General features: G+C 37.7%; 1 protein-coding gene across 4 annotated transcripts in view; it reads left to right on the top strand.

The window, feature by feature from the left end:
• Positions 1-14,426, top strand: part of Xrcc4 (X-ray repair complementing defective repair in Chinese hamster cells 4) — a 240,695-nt gene extending 226,269 nt beyond the window's left edge. For all 4 annotated transcript variants that reach the window (NM_028012.4, XM_006517041.4, XM_006517043.4 and 1 more), the window contains exon 8: positions 13,877-14,426. In NM_028012.4, the coding sequence (NP_082288.1) occupies positions 13,877-13,982 (106 nt within the window). In that variant the 3' untranslated portion in view covers positions 13,983-14,426. The remainder of the gene's footprint in view (positions 1-13,876) is intronic.
• The last annotated feature ends 2,630 nt before the right edge of the window (positions 14,427-17,056 follow it).

The raw sequence follows: 17,056 nt of genomic DNA, 5'->3' as shown, positions 1-17,056 counted from the left end.
ATAATTTTGTTGAAGATGTTTGCTGGACCTTTGAGTTGAAAATCTTCATTCTCATCCACTCCTATTATCCGTACGTTTGGTCTTCTTATTGTGTCCTGGATTTCCTGGATATTTTGAGTTAGGATCTTTTTGCATTTTCCATTTTCTTTGATTGTTGTGCCGATGTTCTCTATGGAATCTTCTGCACCTGAGATTCTCTCTTCCATCTCTTGTATTCTGTTGCTGATGCTCAAATCTATGGTTCCAGATTTCTTTCCTAGGGTTTCTATCTCTAGTGTTGCCTCGCTTTGAGTTTTCTTTATTGTGTCTACTTCCCTTTTTAGGTCTAGTATGGTTTTGTTCATTTCCATCACCTGTTTGTATGTTTTTTCCTCTTTTTCTGTAAGGACTTCTACCTGTTTGATTGTGTTTTCCTGTTTTTCTTTAAGGACTTGTAACTCTTTAGCAGTGTTCTCCTGTATTTCTTTAAGTGATTTATTAAAGTCCTTCTTGATGTCCTCTACCATCATCATGAGATATGCTTTTAAATCTAGGTCTAGGTTCTCAGGTGTGTTGGGGTTCCCTGGACTGGGCGAAGTGGGTGTGCTGGGTTCTGGTGATGGTGAGTGGTCTTGGTTCCTGTTAGTAAGATTCCTCCGTTTACCTTTCGCCATCTGGTAATCTCTGGAGTTAGTAGTTATAGTTGACTCTGTTTAGAGATTGTTCTTCTGGTGATTCTGTTACCGTCTATCAGCAGACCTGGGAGACAGATTCTCTCCTCTGAGTTTCAGTGCTCAGAGCACTCTCTGCTGGCAAGCTCTCTTACAGGGAAGGTGCGCAGATATCTTGTATTTGGACCTCCTCCTGGCCGAAGAAGAAGGCCCAAAACAGGACCTTTCTCAGACAGTGTGTTGCTTTGGCAGTTCCCAGGTGGTACAGACTCTCACCTAAGCAGACTAAATTCCTAAGTTCCTTGGAGTCCCGGGACCAAGATGGCGACCGCTGCTGCTGTGGCTTAGGCCGCCTCCCCAGCCGGGCGGGCACCTGTCCTCCGGTCCAGATGGTGGCTGGCTGTCCCCGGCCCACAAAGGGTGCTGCCTCAGCGCCTCTGTGCTTCTGCCTGTTCCAGAGGCTGTCAGGTTCTCTGGCGCACCCTCTCACCTGTTCAGACTAATTTCCTAAGTTCGGCGGGTCCCGGACCAAGATGGCGACCGCTGCTGCTGTGGCTTAGGCCGCCTCCCCAGCCGGGCGGGCACCTGTCCTCCGGTCCAGACGGTGGCTGGCTGTCCCCGGCCCACAAAGGGTGCTGCCTCAGTGCCTCTGTGCTTCCGCCTGTTCCAGAAGCTGTCAGGTTCTCTGGCGCACCCTCTCCGTTGTCTCCCTTTTCATTTCTGATTTTGTTAATTAGGATACTCTTTCTATGTCCTCTGGCTAGTCTGGCTATGGGATTATCTATCTTGTTGATTTTCTCAAAGAACCAGCACCTGGTTTGGTTGATTCTTTGTATTGTTCATTTTGTTTCTACTTGGTTGATTTCAGCCCTGAGTTTGAATATTTCCTTCCATCTACTCCTGTTGGGTGTATTTGCTTCTTTTTGTTCTAGAGCTTTCCGATGTGCTATCAAACGGCTAGTGTATACTCTTTCCAGTTTATTTTTGGAAGCACTTAGAGGTATGAGTTTTCCTCTTAGGACTGCTTTCATTGTGTCCCACAAGTTTGGATATGTTGTGGCTTCATTTTCATTAAACTCTAGAAAGTCTTTAATTTCTTTCTTTATTTGTTCCTTGAACAAGTTTCATTGAGTAGAGTGTTGTTCAGCTTCCACGTGTATGTGGACGTTCTATAGTTTATGTCGATTAATGGAATAGAATTTAAGACCCAGAAATGAACCCACACACCTATGCTCACTTGGTGTTTGACAATGGAGCTGAAACCATCCAGTTGAAAAGACAGCATTTTCAACAAATGGTGCTGGTTCACCTGGCTGTTAACATGTAGAAAAATGCAAATTGATCCATTCTTATCTCCTTGTACAAAGCTCAAATCCAAGTGGATCAAGGACCTCCACATAAAACCAGATACACTGAAAATAATAGAAAAGTAAGTGTGGAACAGCTTTGAGACCGTGGGCACAGGCAAAAATTTCCTAAACAGAACACCAATAGCTTATATTCTAAGATCAAGAATTGACAAATGGGACCTCATAAAATTACAAAGCTTCTGTCAGGCAAAGGACACTGTCAATAGGACAAAATGGGAAATAACAGATTGGGAAAAGATCTTTACCAACCCTACATCCGAAAGAGAGCTAATATCCAATATATACAAAGAACTCAAGAAGGTAGACTCCAGAGAACCAAAAACCCTATTTAAAATGAGGTACAGAACTAAATAATGAATTCTCTACTGAGGAATACTGAATGGCTTGGAAGCACCTAGAGAAATGTTCAACTTCCTTAGTCATCAGGGAAATATAAATCAAAACAACCCTGAGATTCCACTGCACAGCAGCCAGAATGGATAAAAGCAAAACTCAGGTGACAGCAGATGCTGGCAAGTATGTGGAGAAAGAGGAACACTCCTCCATTGCTAGTGGGATTGCAAGCTGGTACAACCACTTTGGAAATCAGTATGGCGGTTCCTCAGAAAATTGGACATAGTATTACCTGAGGATCCAGCTATACCTCTCCTGGACATATACCCAGAAGATGCTCCAACATGTAATAAGGACACATGCTCCACTATTTTCATAGCAGCCATATTTATAATAGCCAGAAGGTGAAAAGAACCCAGATGTCCTACAACATAAGAATGGATACAGAAAATGTGGTACATTTACACAATGGAGTACTACTCAGCTATTAAAAACAATGAATTCATGAAATTCTTTGCCAAATGAATGGAACTAGAAAACATCATCCTGACTGAAGTAGCCCAATCACAAAAGATCACACATGGTATGCACTCACTGATAAGTGACTATTATCCCAGAAGTTCGAAATACCTAAAATACAATTCACTGACCACAAGAAGCTCAAGAAGAATGAAGACCACACTATGGATACTTTGGTCCTTCTTAGAAGGGGTTCAAAATACCCCATACCATACATGGAGATTCAGAGACAATATGTAGAGCACAAACTGAAGGAAAGGCTGTCCAATAACTGCCTTGCCTGGGGATCCATCGCATATGCAGTTCACAAACCCAAGCACTATTGTGGATGCCATCAAGTGCTTACTGACAGTAGCCTGATATAACTGTCTCCTGAGATGCTTTGCCAGTGTTTGACAATTACAGAAGTGAATGCTCATAGCCATCCATTGAACTGAGCATAGAGAAAGGACCCAAGGAGGTAAAGGCATTTGTAGCCCCATAGGAGGAACAACAATATGAACCAACCAGTACCCTCAGAGCTCCCAGGGACTAAACCACCAACCAAAAATTACACATGGAAGGAACTCAAGGCTTCAGCTGTATATGTAGCTGAGGATGGCCATGTGAGCCATCAATGAGAGGAGAGGCCCTTGATCCTGTGAAGGCTCTATGTCCCAGTATAGGGGAATACTTTTGTTAGTTTCACTATGTCTCTATTTAGTTTCTGTTTCCATGATCTGTCCATTGATGAGAGTGGGATGTTGAAGTCTCCCACTATTATTGTGTGAGGTGGATTGTGTGCTTAGAGCCTTAGTAAAGTTTCTTTTATGAATTTAGGTTTTCAGAGAGGAAATGAGGAAAGGGTTAAAATGTGAAATAAAAATAAAGAAAATATATAATAATAATAATAATAAATAAATTAGCTTGTCTGGAGAGAAGTATCTAGTAATATGTTAATATAATAAAATAGATTTAGAATTCATATAAATATGTCCCATAAATATTCAGTGTACTGATATATCAGTTAACTCTATTTTGTTTTATAGTTGCCTAAATTTACAAACATCTTTGTTATGCTTATGCATAACAATTCCTTTGAATCAATAACAGCTAAGTAGTTCTTCTGGGATTGTTGGTAACTGTCCTGTAGATTACTCACACAGCATTTTGTGTCATTTATATATCTTCAAATAAAGAGGGGTCTTCCCTAAATAGAGATATGTCCGTAGAGTATACACAGGCATTAAATGAGTTTTAAACTCTACAAATTAATATTTCCCACCTATGTCACCATCAGCTATTTAAGTTCACTTGCTCAGCTCAATGGTAATTTTTCAAAGTTATCAGATTTTGTTTTAATCTTTTGTATCAAGGGCTACCATGATGCCTGAGACTTTAAAATACTGAAGCAATTAATGAAAAAACTCATTCTGATATGTGGGTTGACTATTAGTAATGTTCTTGTGAGTACTATTCTCTAATAATTCATTCCTATCATAGGCCAAAAATTCTTTGTGTGTGTGTTTTTATATTGTTTTTGAAAAATATATTTAGAGTTTTAAATAAGCTTTACAAGGCAAGGGGAGAAAAGGCATTTCTTGAGTTGTATGTCTTCTACATATAGAAAACCACTCATTTAAATTGGTTCCTGCTGTAGTGAAATTCAGGCTATTGTGAATGGTTCTTTAAGGAGTTTCATGTAGCTGCTTACAAATTGTCCAGCTTTAGAGAAGTATTCAGTGGTAGAATGGGAACTATCAAACATCCCTTTTCTCTTGTACTGACAAACAAATCTGTTATGAAAAAAACAAAAAAAAACTGTACTTTAGAAAGTCACTTGAAGTAATCAAGTTTATTTTCTGTAGAATAGCATATTGGGAGAAACTTGAAGTTATATGAACATTTAAACATAATTATGATCAGACTAGAGGACCCATATGATGATTATTTTCCATGGGTGTTTGCAGCATCTTCAGTTTTTATGGAGTAAATATGTATGTAAATTTCCTAATTCCAAACAACTGTTATGTTCTCTTGCTTTAATATTTTAATTTTTCCTGATTGATTCTCTTTATTCATTGATTCTTGAGAGACTGAGCTGGTCTTGACAAGACAGAGATGTGGAACAGTCTTTATTTCATTTTTGACTTGTTTTTCAGTGCCAACTAGAAGGCATTTATGTTCACTAACACTCCAAAAGATTTAACAGTAATAAAGAACAATAACTTAATGACTTATATAAAGAGAAAATTCAATATTCTAGGGTCTTGGGATGGATGGATTCTGAGAATATGTGCCTAGAAACTAACCAGCATTTCCTATTGAGAACACAGCCACAATGATTGAAAGACCATTCATTTAACCACAATTTGTATCTTTCAACCATGGCAGTAAAATGGACTGAAAGCACTGATGTGAACTTTAAACACATAAACCCCAAAACTTCTTAGAAAAGTAATTGTGTAAGCTCATAATTTAAAGTAAGAAAACTTCTAACCAGCCTGTGTCAATAATTCTGTTTCCATTAATCTTAGAGAAGGCCCAAAATGTATTTCTTATGATTTTTGAGGTCGTGTTGCATGAATCTAGCAGATACCTTTTCAACCAGATCAAGCTTAGCTCAGTTCTTCAGCTCTGGGCTTTCCATAGCCTGGTCTTAGGCCTCCTGCTCTTACCAGCTCTCCTGAAATGTATAGCCTGGTAGGCTAGAGCAACAATTGAACCCTAAAAAAATGAATGGTGGAATTATAGAATAATACTCCACTCTAAAATGACTGAATTCTTAATCCTGTACTCTTAGAATGTGTTTGACCACATAGAAGCAAAAATTAAGTTTACAGGTAAACTGAGGTAAGTAAGCTGGCTTTGTAATAGCACAAAAGTAACACTAGATTACCCAAGTGGACCCAGTATAATCACCAAGTGGTAGAATCAGGGGAAAAAAATGAGAGCAGATGAACAACTGTCAGCACCATTATAGTGGTGTTGATGTGATGATGTATATTGTCGCCCTCCTTGAAAGTGGGAGAGATTTCAAGAAGCTGAGGAATATAGAAAAGTTTCTTCTCCTCCTAAACCTCCAAAGGAGAACCAATCCAGCCAACACTGATTTTTACCCAGGCTCCTAACTGTAATATGGTAGAGTTGGTTCTAAGATGCTACATTGTGTGAATGATAGCATCAGCCATAGGAACTAAAGCAACTCCTTCTTTGCTGTGGGGAAGCCATCCTTGGCCCTAGGTTCATGAGAAAGCGCTATCCTCTACATCTCATAAGAACATCTGACCATGCAGTTTCCACTGCTCTGGCACTAGACTTGGCTGAACATGGAGTTCATTTACTGTAGTTAAATGGAACTACTAAATTCTGAACTTCAAGTCATACATTGTATCCTCAGGGAAACAAGTCACTGTTGACTGTTCAGAGAACACTGGTTTCTTGGAATGTTGATGGTTGAGAGATTGTAAGAAAAGACCACCCAATGCCAGGCTCATATGGGAACCCTGGTAAACAAGCTTCCTTATTTTTTTTCTTAAAACCTTTAGAAATACAATCTTTGTGTACATTTTGGGGGGGTTGTTTGGTTGTTTAGTTGGGTGTTTTGTTTTGTTTTGTTTTGTTTTGTTTTAGTAAACGAGAAGTTTGGAAGAATCTAGTACAAGTCATCTGTGTATCCCAATCAGACATCTACTATCTATAGATCAAGATTGTTCTAAAACACTACAGATTCTAGTACTGTTCTAGACATGTAAGCACATATATATGTGTGCTCATGTACACATATATTTGTGTAAATACATCTATATGTACATATATAGATAATCTGGTTTTCTACATATATTCTTCTGTTCTTTGCTGTCATTTTGCTTAAAATTTTGACTTTAGAAGAACTTTTATGTCTTCTATTATATACTATTCCCATGAAATAATTAGAGGAGTTAGTGAAAGAAAACATTTTCTAAACATTTACACCACAGGACTCATTCCTTTTTAAAGGCCATCTTACAGGACAACTTTTGGGACGTGCCATATCCACATTAATGTTACACTCCTGAGAGTAGGAGCATCCTTGGAGGAAATACAGAAATCAGTAATCCCAGGTACCTAGTGAGGCACAAGCACTGTTGGCTTTAGAGTGATGACAGCATCAAGTCCCACCCTGGCTTTGCAGCCTGACTGCTTACCACCATCGTCTCTGCTGTGTTTGGGCTGTTATTTGATTTTAATGAGCCTTCCCCTCAGTACTGTCTACCTCATTCATTTAGTCATTTGTCATTGTTAATACATGCAATCACTGGAATATTTGTGGGCAAACATGGTACCAGGTAAAATAAAACAGAGCTCTCCCAAGAAGGATTCATGTGTAGTACACTGAGCAGCAAATATCACCTGTGCCAATTCAAACCAGTAAAGTGGAGCTTAAGATATTCACAAGTGGTTTGTAAAGCATGTGTCAACTTGTCTACTGATTGGTTGCCAGAACAATATTATTTATCCAAATAAGTTTATCAGACAATAAAAATCTTTTGGGTTATTTAATGAAATTTCTGTATGAGTGCCTCCATTCTTAGGAATTATGGGTGTATTTACTTAATGGGTGGTTTTAAACCTCAGTTTATATCCAGAACTCCAAGCACAACCCTGTGGAGTTGGTTCTCTCCATCTACCTTTACAATGGGTCCCAGGGATTCAACTCCAGCCATCAGTGTTTTGTGGCAACTTTGTGTACCTACTGAGCCAGTTCCTTAATCCCTGATAATCTTATTTTCAAATCTATTGGAGATATTTTACAGGAATTTTTTAGAGTTGTCCTTTTACAATGTTTATAAACCATTCAATGCATTATAGGGTTAAATATAGCTACTTTTATTACTATTTTCTTGTTTTATTAAACATATATTTCACAGGTTATTGATGTGTTCTTGCTCATGTGTTTAAACAGGGCCATGAGTAGTGGAAGATATCTGTGAATTTAATTGAAAATAACTATGAGTTTCTCTTGCTTGCCATTTTGGTTGCCAGGAGAGTCAGCCTCTCCTCCCTCACTTTCTCAGGCCAATGAATGACATCTAGACCAGTGAATTCCAGACAGTGTGAGACTCTGCTTTTACTGCATCCTGTTGGCTTCAGTGTCTTGGTTTGTTTAGGAGAAGCCTTGGTTTTTATAAGGTCAGCTCAAAATTGGTCAGCGACTTTTCCTATCCTAACATCTGATATATTTCAAAGTACTTATTTCTAATTTGAAAGTTAACTAGTAACTTGGTGATTTCAAATCTTTAAGTTCATTATTTAAATATTTTATTTAAATAATAGTCATATACTTGATAATTTGTAAATTTTCATGTATTTATAAAATACATAAAAGGAACTCTGTTAAAGTTGGTTTGATAGTTTTCTGGTTGCTATATCTCAGTGGAAACTCAGATTTTGATTTAATTTTGCTGTTGTTTTTTTTTTTTTTTTTTTGGAGGGTTTTGCTTTGGTTTGGGGGGCTATTTTTAGTCTTCCTCATGAAAACTTGAGTTGATTCATCCTAAAATTAAACCATTAGATATTTGGCTTATCTTTTGTTTTGCTTTTAAGATATACACTAGATATATAGCTGCAAGCTAGCCCAGGCTGACGTCAAACATGCCTCAGTCATGCGTGTACTAGGCTTACTAATACAACCCAACAGTTCTTCACAATGTGTGTGGTTTGTTTTTTGTTTAAATTTTCACTTTATGTATTTCTGTGTGTTGTGCATGCACTTGCAGTCAGATATCATGTGGCAAACCATGGGGGGATGGAAGAGGAGCTGGGACTTGAAGGAGGGAAGAGGAGGCTCAGGATATAAAGTGAAGGAATACATAAATAATTGGGGAAAAACAAAGTTTAACTGTGTGGCCTTTTTTTTTTATTATTATAAGCAGAACATTTGCCTCCAGCTGCCCTGCTGAGATGGCTGGGTGATGGTTCAGCACTTGAATCTATGACAGCTGAAATCTGGGAGTTTAATTCTTCTTCCTTCATGAGGGAAAAAAAAATTGGCTGTTTTCTCTTCTCTATGATAAATTGTCTTTTCTATGATAAATCTTAAGAATAACAGTATCTTTCCAGATTATTCTTCTCAGCACCAGATAATTAATAATGGGTGAAATAATTTACTTAGAGCATAAGCTTCGTCCGGCAGTATGACAGTGAGAGCAAGAATTTGGCAAAAGTGGCAACAGCTCAAACCGCAGTCTTGTGTTACTCTTCTGTCTCCTTTTTTCTGCCTCCCTCTGCAGTTTTAATCTTCATTGTCCCGACCAACTCATTTTCTTTTTGATAGGCTCTTCATTGGGTATCTCTTCACCTTCTCCGTTTGCTATAGTGACCACGGAGCAATAACAGCCATGTCTGCCATCTCCTGAAAATGTCTTCCTAGTTCACTGTTCCTATGTAACCCTGCCCCCCACACCCACCCTGCAAGTGCATGTCCAGCTGGTGCTATAGCTCTCCTCACATCTAGACTAAGCTCACTAACCTGGCACCAAAGTTCCTGCTCTTGTCTATGAATATCTTAACAATAGCCCAAGCTATAAGAACTCTGAGAAGATTGTCATAGAGTTGAAAATATCCAGAAATGAGATCTCATGGAAGAGCGGATAGAATAAATATCCACAGCATATGCAGATATGTGCTGTATATGCACATGTGTGTGTGTGTAACACATTCACACATATACCTGTGTTCAAAGACCAATTGCTTTTTGAGATTTTGTGATTGTGAGTTTTGAGATTAGCTTTCTGGTTTTGACTTTTAGATAGAGCCATGCAGTAGTGTGCATTCCTTTGTGCCTTGTTCTGTTGCTCAACATTTCATCTAAGATCTATGCATGTGTGTAACTGTATAAGATTCTACTGTGTGAAAGTTCAGTAAGAGTTATGCCATTTTCCTGTTGAGAACCATTCAGATAGTTTGTAGTTTTTCACTATTAATAAATAACCCATCTATGGTTTTTTTACACACACAAAATTTCTTTATATATAGATATACAGATGTTTTCCCTGTGTGTCTGTCTACTGGTAAATTTCTGAGTCACAGGTAGGGACATGTTCTTATCTTTGGCAGATATCAACAAGTTGTTTTCTGAAATAATTTCAAATGTTGAATAGCTTAACGACAATATTTTATCTTGTTATTTCACATTCTCTTTTTTGTTAATTTATAAAAATTTGCAAAATGACTTTAATGTGCACATAGAAATTGGTTGATCCCAGATAATCATCTCTTGACCCTTGCCTCTGAATTCTCCTTTTGGAACCATCGTCCCATAGTAAATTCTGAAATCTACTGAATCCTAAGTACTAATATAAACTTATACCTCTTTGTAATGTAGTAATTTATTCTCTGTGAGCAAATTACAAGATTCTTGAGCCACCAATAAAATGTGAGGATTAAAAGACACACTTGTAAGCATTATAAGAAAAGGGTGACTGAAAACTAGACTCATAGTTTTTCTACTTTTTCTTTATTTTTAAGATTCTAATATAATTATATCATTCCTCCCTTCCCTTTCTTGCCTCTGGACCCTTACATATGTCCCCTCTTTCTCTCTTTTACATTCATAACTTTTCTTTCAATTGTTTTATATGCACATCTTCCAGACTGACGATTTACTGTTGAACAACCAATCGATGTGCTCCTCCCTGGAAAGACTATTTCTCCTATTCTCAGCATTCTTTAGTTGCCTGTAATTCTTGTGCAGGGCTGGAGCCCCCTGGGCTTTCCCAAGTCCACTGTAGCATCTCTGTTGGTGCTGTCCTTGTTCGGCTCTTATTTCGGCAGTCACGTTGGTGAGAACCCGCAGCTGTAGCTTCTGACATTGTAGGCTATGCATTCTCATAGCTTAGACTCTTTGTGCTCCTCTTCTGTAGCGTCCCCTAAGCCTTTGTTGGTTTGTTTGGTAGACGTGTCATTGGAATTGGTTCCACATCACTGCATTTAGATTGGTTGTGATTTTCTGTACTTTAATAAACCAACATAATCTCTGACTACATTCTAAACATTTATCCTTCTGCCCACAGGTAACTGTACTCTTCATGCCTCATCAGGGAAACTTTATAACAGACACAGAGATCGTGTTTTATATTCTCTATATCTTTTATACTTCCTTAACACAGTGAACTGTTCAAAGCACATACATAATAAATATTGGTTGAATCAATACAGATACATATTAGAAAGTAGGTGTCTCTGCCACCCAAGTGCTAGAATTGAGACTGTGTGCCACAGTGCCAGGCCTGAGGGCAATGAAAACTAATCAACTCAAGTACCAACCACCAAATGATTATTGCATCCAAATTAAAATGAATGAAGTATTTATGTCTAAACTTTCCAACACATAAAGATACCTCAGACACATTGTTCAAGGAAGATATCATGTGGCAAAATTACACATGTAAAAGAATAATCTCATCTTTAAAAAAATTAAATGTAAAACATGAAGTCTTCATTTAAGTTCTTTCTGCTTTCTGTAATTTACCAAAAGTCTTTGAAATATTTGTCACTTGTGAAAGAGATAAACTTCTTTGGTTGTGACAGTTCTAAACTTTTTCTATTGGTCTGTGGATATGAAACCTGAGAACAGTATGTTCCCACTGTAGCCCAGTCCTCACAGCATCCATCCTGGCTCAGTACCCCTACAAGTGTCAAACCTGCTGTTAAGCATCAGGCTTTAGACGGACAGCAGTAGTCAGTGTAGCATACGGAGTCTGTTTCTTTCTGTCTTCTCACTTCAGAGTGCTCCTTTTGTCTTCTGATGATTTTTTGTTTAACAAAGAATGATAGATCTCTGTCTTCTGGGGTACAATGTCTAGACGGTGACCAAAATTGAGGAGTTCCAAGTCTGACTTCATAATTGACATAATTCAATCCTCTGTTTTGCTCAAGAAAATTAAAACTAACTAACACATCTCAGACAAGAGAACAAAATGTATGTGTGTGTAGATGTGTGTGTGTGTGTGTGTGTGTGTGTGTGTGTGTGTGTGTGTGTGCGTGCACGAGTAATGATAAGTTACTATTTATGCAGTATCATTTTCCCTCTTATGAAATACATTTTAGATATTTGGTTATATACTATGACATTTAAATCTGCATTTACTATTAATTCCCCAAGGGTTTTACTTGTCATCTTGATAACATATTAACCTAGCCCTTAGCATAATCAGGTTGTCTGCCTTTTAGCTTACTTGGAATAAGATTGACACATCTCAGGTTGGATGTAGCCAGTCATGGTTAATTGTGCATAGTCAAGAGGTCAAGGAGGACTGGGTATCATTTTTAATAATCTGTACAAGTAAATGTAGGTGCCTGCATTTTAGCATAATCACACATAACTGATATTTCTGGATTTCCTTTGGTTATTCTTTTATCTGCTACTACGTTATACTTTGTTCAATATTTAGCCACTAATAAGAAGTGTCTGCATGTCTTATGGGAATTCACAAGGATTTTAATTGCATCACCTAGATTGCTCCTCACTTCACTCTTGAAGCACATGTCACCTCAGTTTTACAGATAAGAGAACTGAAGTCCCTGGACTGCCTAACGCCATACCCCAATCATAAGAAAAGCCATGGCTTTGAAGCTGGAAACATGGAGATACTTCTATTAGTGGATTGATTTGCTCCAATTATATCTGCCCCTGAAGGCACTTCTAGTTGTTAATATTAAGAAATATTTTGAGGGCTCTATGGTGAACCACTGGCAATGTTTATTCAAGGACATAAATTAATGTTTAGAAACTTCACTTTTGGCTGAGCTCTGAAATCCTTCAGCTTAGTCTTATCTACCACAGTGGTCATGAAAGGGAACAAGGGAAGTATTTCAGAACTTCACTTCCATATAAATGCCAGCTCCACAGAGGCAGTAGTTGGCCTCATCATCTAAATAGAATTTAGTTTGCTATATGTAAACATATAGCAAACTAGACCCAGCAAAGGGTATATGCCAGTATATTTCATCATTATCTGCCATGGTTATGGAGTCTTTATTAACTATACACAGGTAATGACCTTATCAGCTGACTACTAGAGGAGACTCATGTGATCAAAGGATACAGCAGCTGAGAGAAAACATAAATATTAATGGGTAAAACAAATACAGAGACCCATAGCAAGATAATATGCAAAGAATGAGGAACTCAGAAGCCTCAACCCTAAACAAGATGCTTCCACCAAAAACTCCCCTGAGGGCTCAGCCCAGCAGAACTTGAGAGCCAGAGGGGATGGAAGACATTAAAGAAGCAAGGCCCTCCAAATCAGCATTATGGATGCACATGTGAACTCACAGAGAGTGAGGCAGCAGGCACAGAGCCTGCACCAGATGGTGTTCTAGATTTGAAATAGAAGTTGACACATGCCCCTATCCAGAACCCAGAAACTCTCTCTAATTGAAAACCAATTGCAAATAAAAATTTAGTTTTCTCCATGGAATCTCACTAGGATAGCAACCTATTGTTATGAATAGACAGCATGCTCAGCCGGAGATGGCCAAGAGAAAATGTATACTATAGTGCCTTTGGAGGTCTTTGTCATTTGTTGTTCTTATTTAATTCTATTTTATTTTATTTGTTTGTTTATTCATCTATTTATATCTCTTTTTACCCTACAGGTCCTTTGCATATATATAATAGCTTCCGATTTAGTGGTTTTTTTAATGTGTAAATAAATGGGTCTGTTTCTTATGCCTTCTCTTGGGCTCTTTCTTTGGTTTGTTTGCTTTGTCCTATTTGATGTGTTAGTTTTTGTTCTATCTTACATTATTTTATATGATCCCTTAGAAGCCTGTTTGTTTTCTAATTACAGAGAGAAAGGTGGTGGATCTGGATGTAAGGAGAAGAGGGGAGGAACAGGGAAGAGTAGAGGGATAGGAAATTATAATCAGGACATGTTATATAAGAAAAAGAATATATTTTTAATAAAAGGGAAAATAAAAATTAGAAATTAAAAAAAAAATACAACTGAGAGATAACTCCTGATTTTCTTTCTACTGTAGGCTTGCCTCTTCACTACCCCAGACCTTGAAAGAGGAGAGCACCTCTGCTGAAAACATGTCTTTAGAAACCCTGAGAAACAGCAGCCCAGAAGATCTCTTTGATTAGATATAAACCCTAGAAAACAGCACTGGTGTTCAATGAACTATATTCTTTATCCAGTTCCTTTGGATGAGAAGACAGGCTTTCAACTTAGCAGCCATGGTTACTATGTCTTGCAACTTTACTATATGTACCCAATGAATCATACTAGTATGTGACAGTCAGATGGAATGTCAGAGGGACACTTTTCTCCCTTTCTTAATTAAATCTGAGTTTTGTTGCAAAAGGCACATATATCATATTTGTTTATACATTTTTGTAACTTTCTAATTGACTCTTGGAAGATTTTGGAAATAGAACAAAATATCTTTAACACTTTTTTAGTTGCACTTTAAATTATCTTTGTTGAAGCATTTAATTTATGATGTGACACATATAAAATACATCTTTATCTTGTGTGTAAACAGTCTGAAATCTGATAGTTAATAAAAGTTTGTGTTCTCAAAAGAATGTTATTTAACTGAACTTTTTCTTTATTTTGGTAACTTGTCTTCTTAAGTACTTACTCTTAGACATCCTGTGTTCCGGTGATAATGGCCCCATACCCATGCACACACTGACAGTACTAAATGGATTAGTGGGTTATCAAAAAAAAAAAAAATAGAAATTACCCTGGGAAGGGAACATATTGAAGAGTATGGGGACGAAATTAAAGAGGAGAAATCTGGAGACATCTTGCACCATATATATATGAAAGTCTCAAGAATAAAGAAAGAGCTTTCTGCAGCTTCCCTGCCAGAGGAGAGCTTGCCTCCAGGGAGGGCTCTGACCCTGATACACAGGGAAGATTGCCATTTACTCTCTGGTGTCTCTCTAAGGTTGATCCGCTTAGGAATCCACAGGACACATACCAACAACGTTTCTGCAACAAGGTCCTACGGGCCTATATCTGCAACCAGGATGTGGGGCTGTTCTATAGCCCTCTGTGCACCAGTCTTGCCAAGAGAGAACTGGTCTTCCAAGAGTGCTGACACAGGCTTACAGACTCGTAGGAGGAACAAGCTCCAGCCAGAGACAGCTATATCATCTAACACCAGAGATGACCAAATGGCGAAAGGCAAACGTAAGAATCTTACCAACAGAAACCAAGACTACATGGCATCATCAGAACCCAGTACTTCTACCACAGCGAGTCCTGGATACCCCAACATACCGGAAAAGCAAGATTCAGATTTAAAATCATATCTAATGATGCTTGTAGAGGAATTTAAGAAAGACATTAATAATTGCCTTAAAGAAATACAGGAGAACACAGTTAAACAGGTAGAAGTCCGTAAAGAGGAAGCACAAAAATCCCTTAAAGAATTACAGGAAAACACAACCAAACAGCTGAAGGAATTGAACAAAACCATCCAGTATCTGAAAATGGAAGTAGAAACAATAAAGAAATCACAAAGGGAGACAACTCTGGAGATAGAATTTCTAGGAAAGAAATCAGGAGCCATAAGTGCAAGCATCACCAACAGAATACAAGAGATGGAACAGAGAATCTCAGATGAAGAAGATTCCATAAAAACATAGACACAGCAGTCAAAGAAAATGCAAAATGCAAAAAGATCCTAATCCAAAACATCCAGGAAATCCAAGACACAATGAGAAGACCAAACCTAAGGATAATAGATATAGATGAGAATGAAGATTTTTAACTTAAAGGGCCAATAAATATCTTCAACAAAATTATAGGAGAAAACTTCCCTAGCCTAAAGAAAGAGATGCCCATGGAGATACAAGAAGCCTACAGATCTCCAAATAGACTGGACCAAAAAAGAAATTCCTCCCGACACATAATAATCAAAACACTAAATGCATTAAACAAAGATAGAATATTAAAAGCAATAAGGGAGAAGGGTCAAGTAACATATAAAGGCAGACCTATTAGAATTACACCAGACTTCTCCCCAGACACTATGAAAGCCAGAAGATCCTGGACAAATGTCATATAGAACCTAAGAGAACACAAATGCCAACCCAGACTACTATGCCAAGCAAGACTCTCAATTACCATAGATGGAGAAACCAAAGTATTCCATGACATCACCAAATTCAAACAATATCTTTCCACAAATCCATCCCTTCAAAGGATAATAAAGGAAAACTCCAACACAAGGAGGGAAATTATGCCCTAGAAAAAGCAAGAAATCTTTCAACAAACCATAAAGAAGATAGACACACAACAGAATCCTAACTCTAACAAAAAAAGAAAAGGAAGCAACAATTACATTTCCTTAATATCTTTTAATATTAATGGACTCAATTCACCAATAAAAGACAAAGAGAAACTGAGAGACTGTCTACGTAAACAGGACCCAACATTTTGTTGCATTCAGGAAACCCACCTGAGGGACAAAGACAGACACTTCCTCAGAGTAAAAAGCAGGAAAACTATTTCCCAAGCAAAAAAAGCTGGAGTGGCCATTCTAATAACAAATAAAATCAAATGTCAACCTAAAGTTATCAAAAAAGGAAAGAGAATACTCATCAAAGGTAGAATCTACCAAGATGAATTCCCAATTCTGAACCTCTATGCTCCAAATGCAAGGGCAGCCACATTCATTAAAGAAATGTTAGTAAAGCTCAAAGCACACATTGCACCACACACAATAATAGTGGGAGACTTCAGTACCCCACTCTCATCAATGGACAGATCATGGAAACAGAAACTAAACAAAGACACGGTAAAACTAACAACTTATGAAACAAATGGATTTAACAAATATCTTTAGAAAAATTTATGCTACAGCAAAATGTTATTCCTTCTCAGTACCTCATGTTACCTTATCCAAAAATGGCCATATAAACTGTCACAAAAGAGGCCTCAAACAATACAAAAATATTGAAATACTCCCATGCATCAGGTAACCACAGACTAAGACTGATCTTCAATAACAATATAAATAGTAGAAAGCCCACATATATGTGGAAGCTGAATGATAACACTATACTCAATGATAATTGGTCAAGGAAGAAATAAAGAAATTGAGACATTTTAGAGTTTAATGAAAATGAATCCACAACATACCCAAACTTATGGGACACAATGAAATCACTCCTAAGAGGAAAACTCATAGCTCTGAATGGCT

This window comes from Mus musculus, chromosome 13 (genome assembly GCF_000001635.26).
Source record: "Mus musculus strain C57BL/6J chromosome 13, GRCm38.p6 C57BL/6J".
NCBI lineage: Eukaryota > Metazoa > Chordata > Mammalia > Rodentia > Muridae > Mus > Mus musculus.
This window is presented reverse-complemented; position numbering and strand designations above follow the sequence as displayed.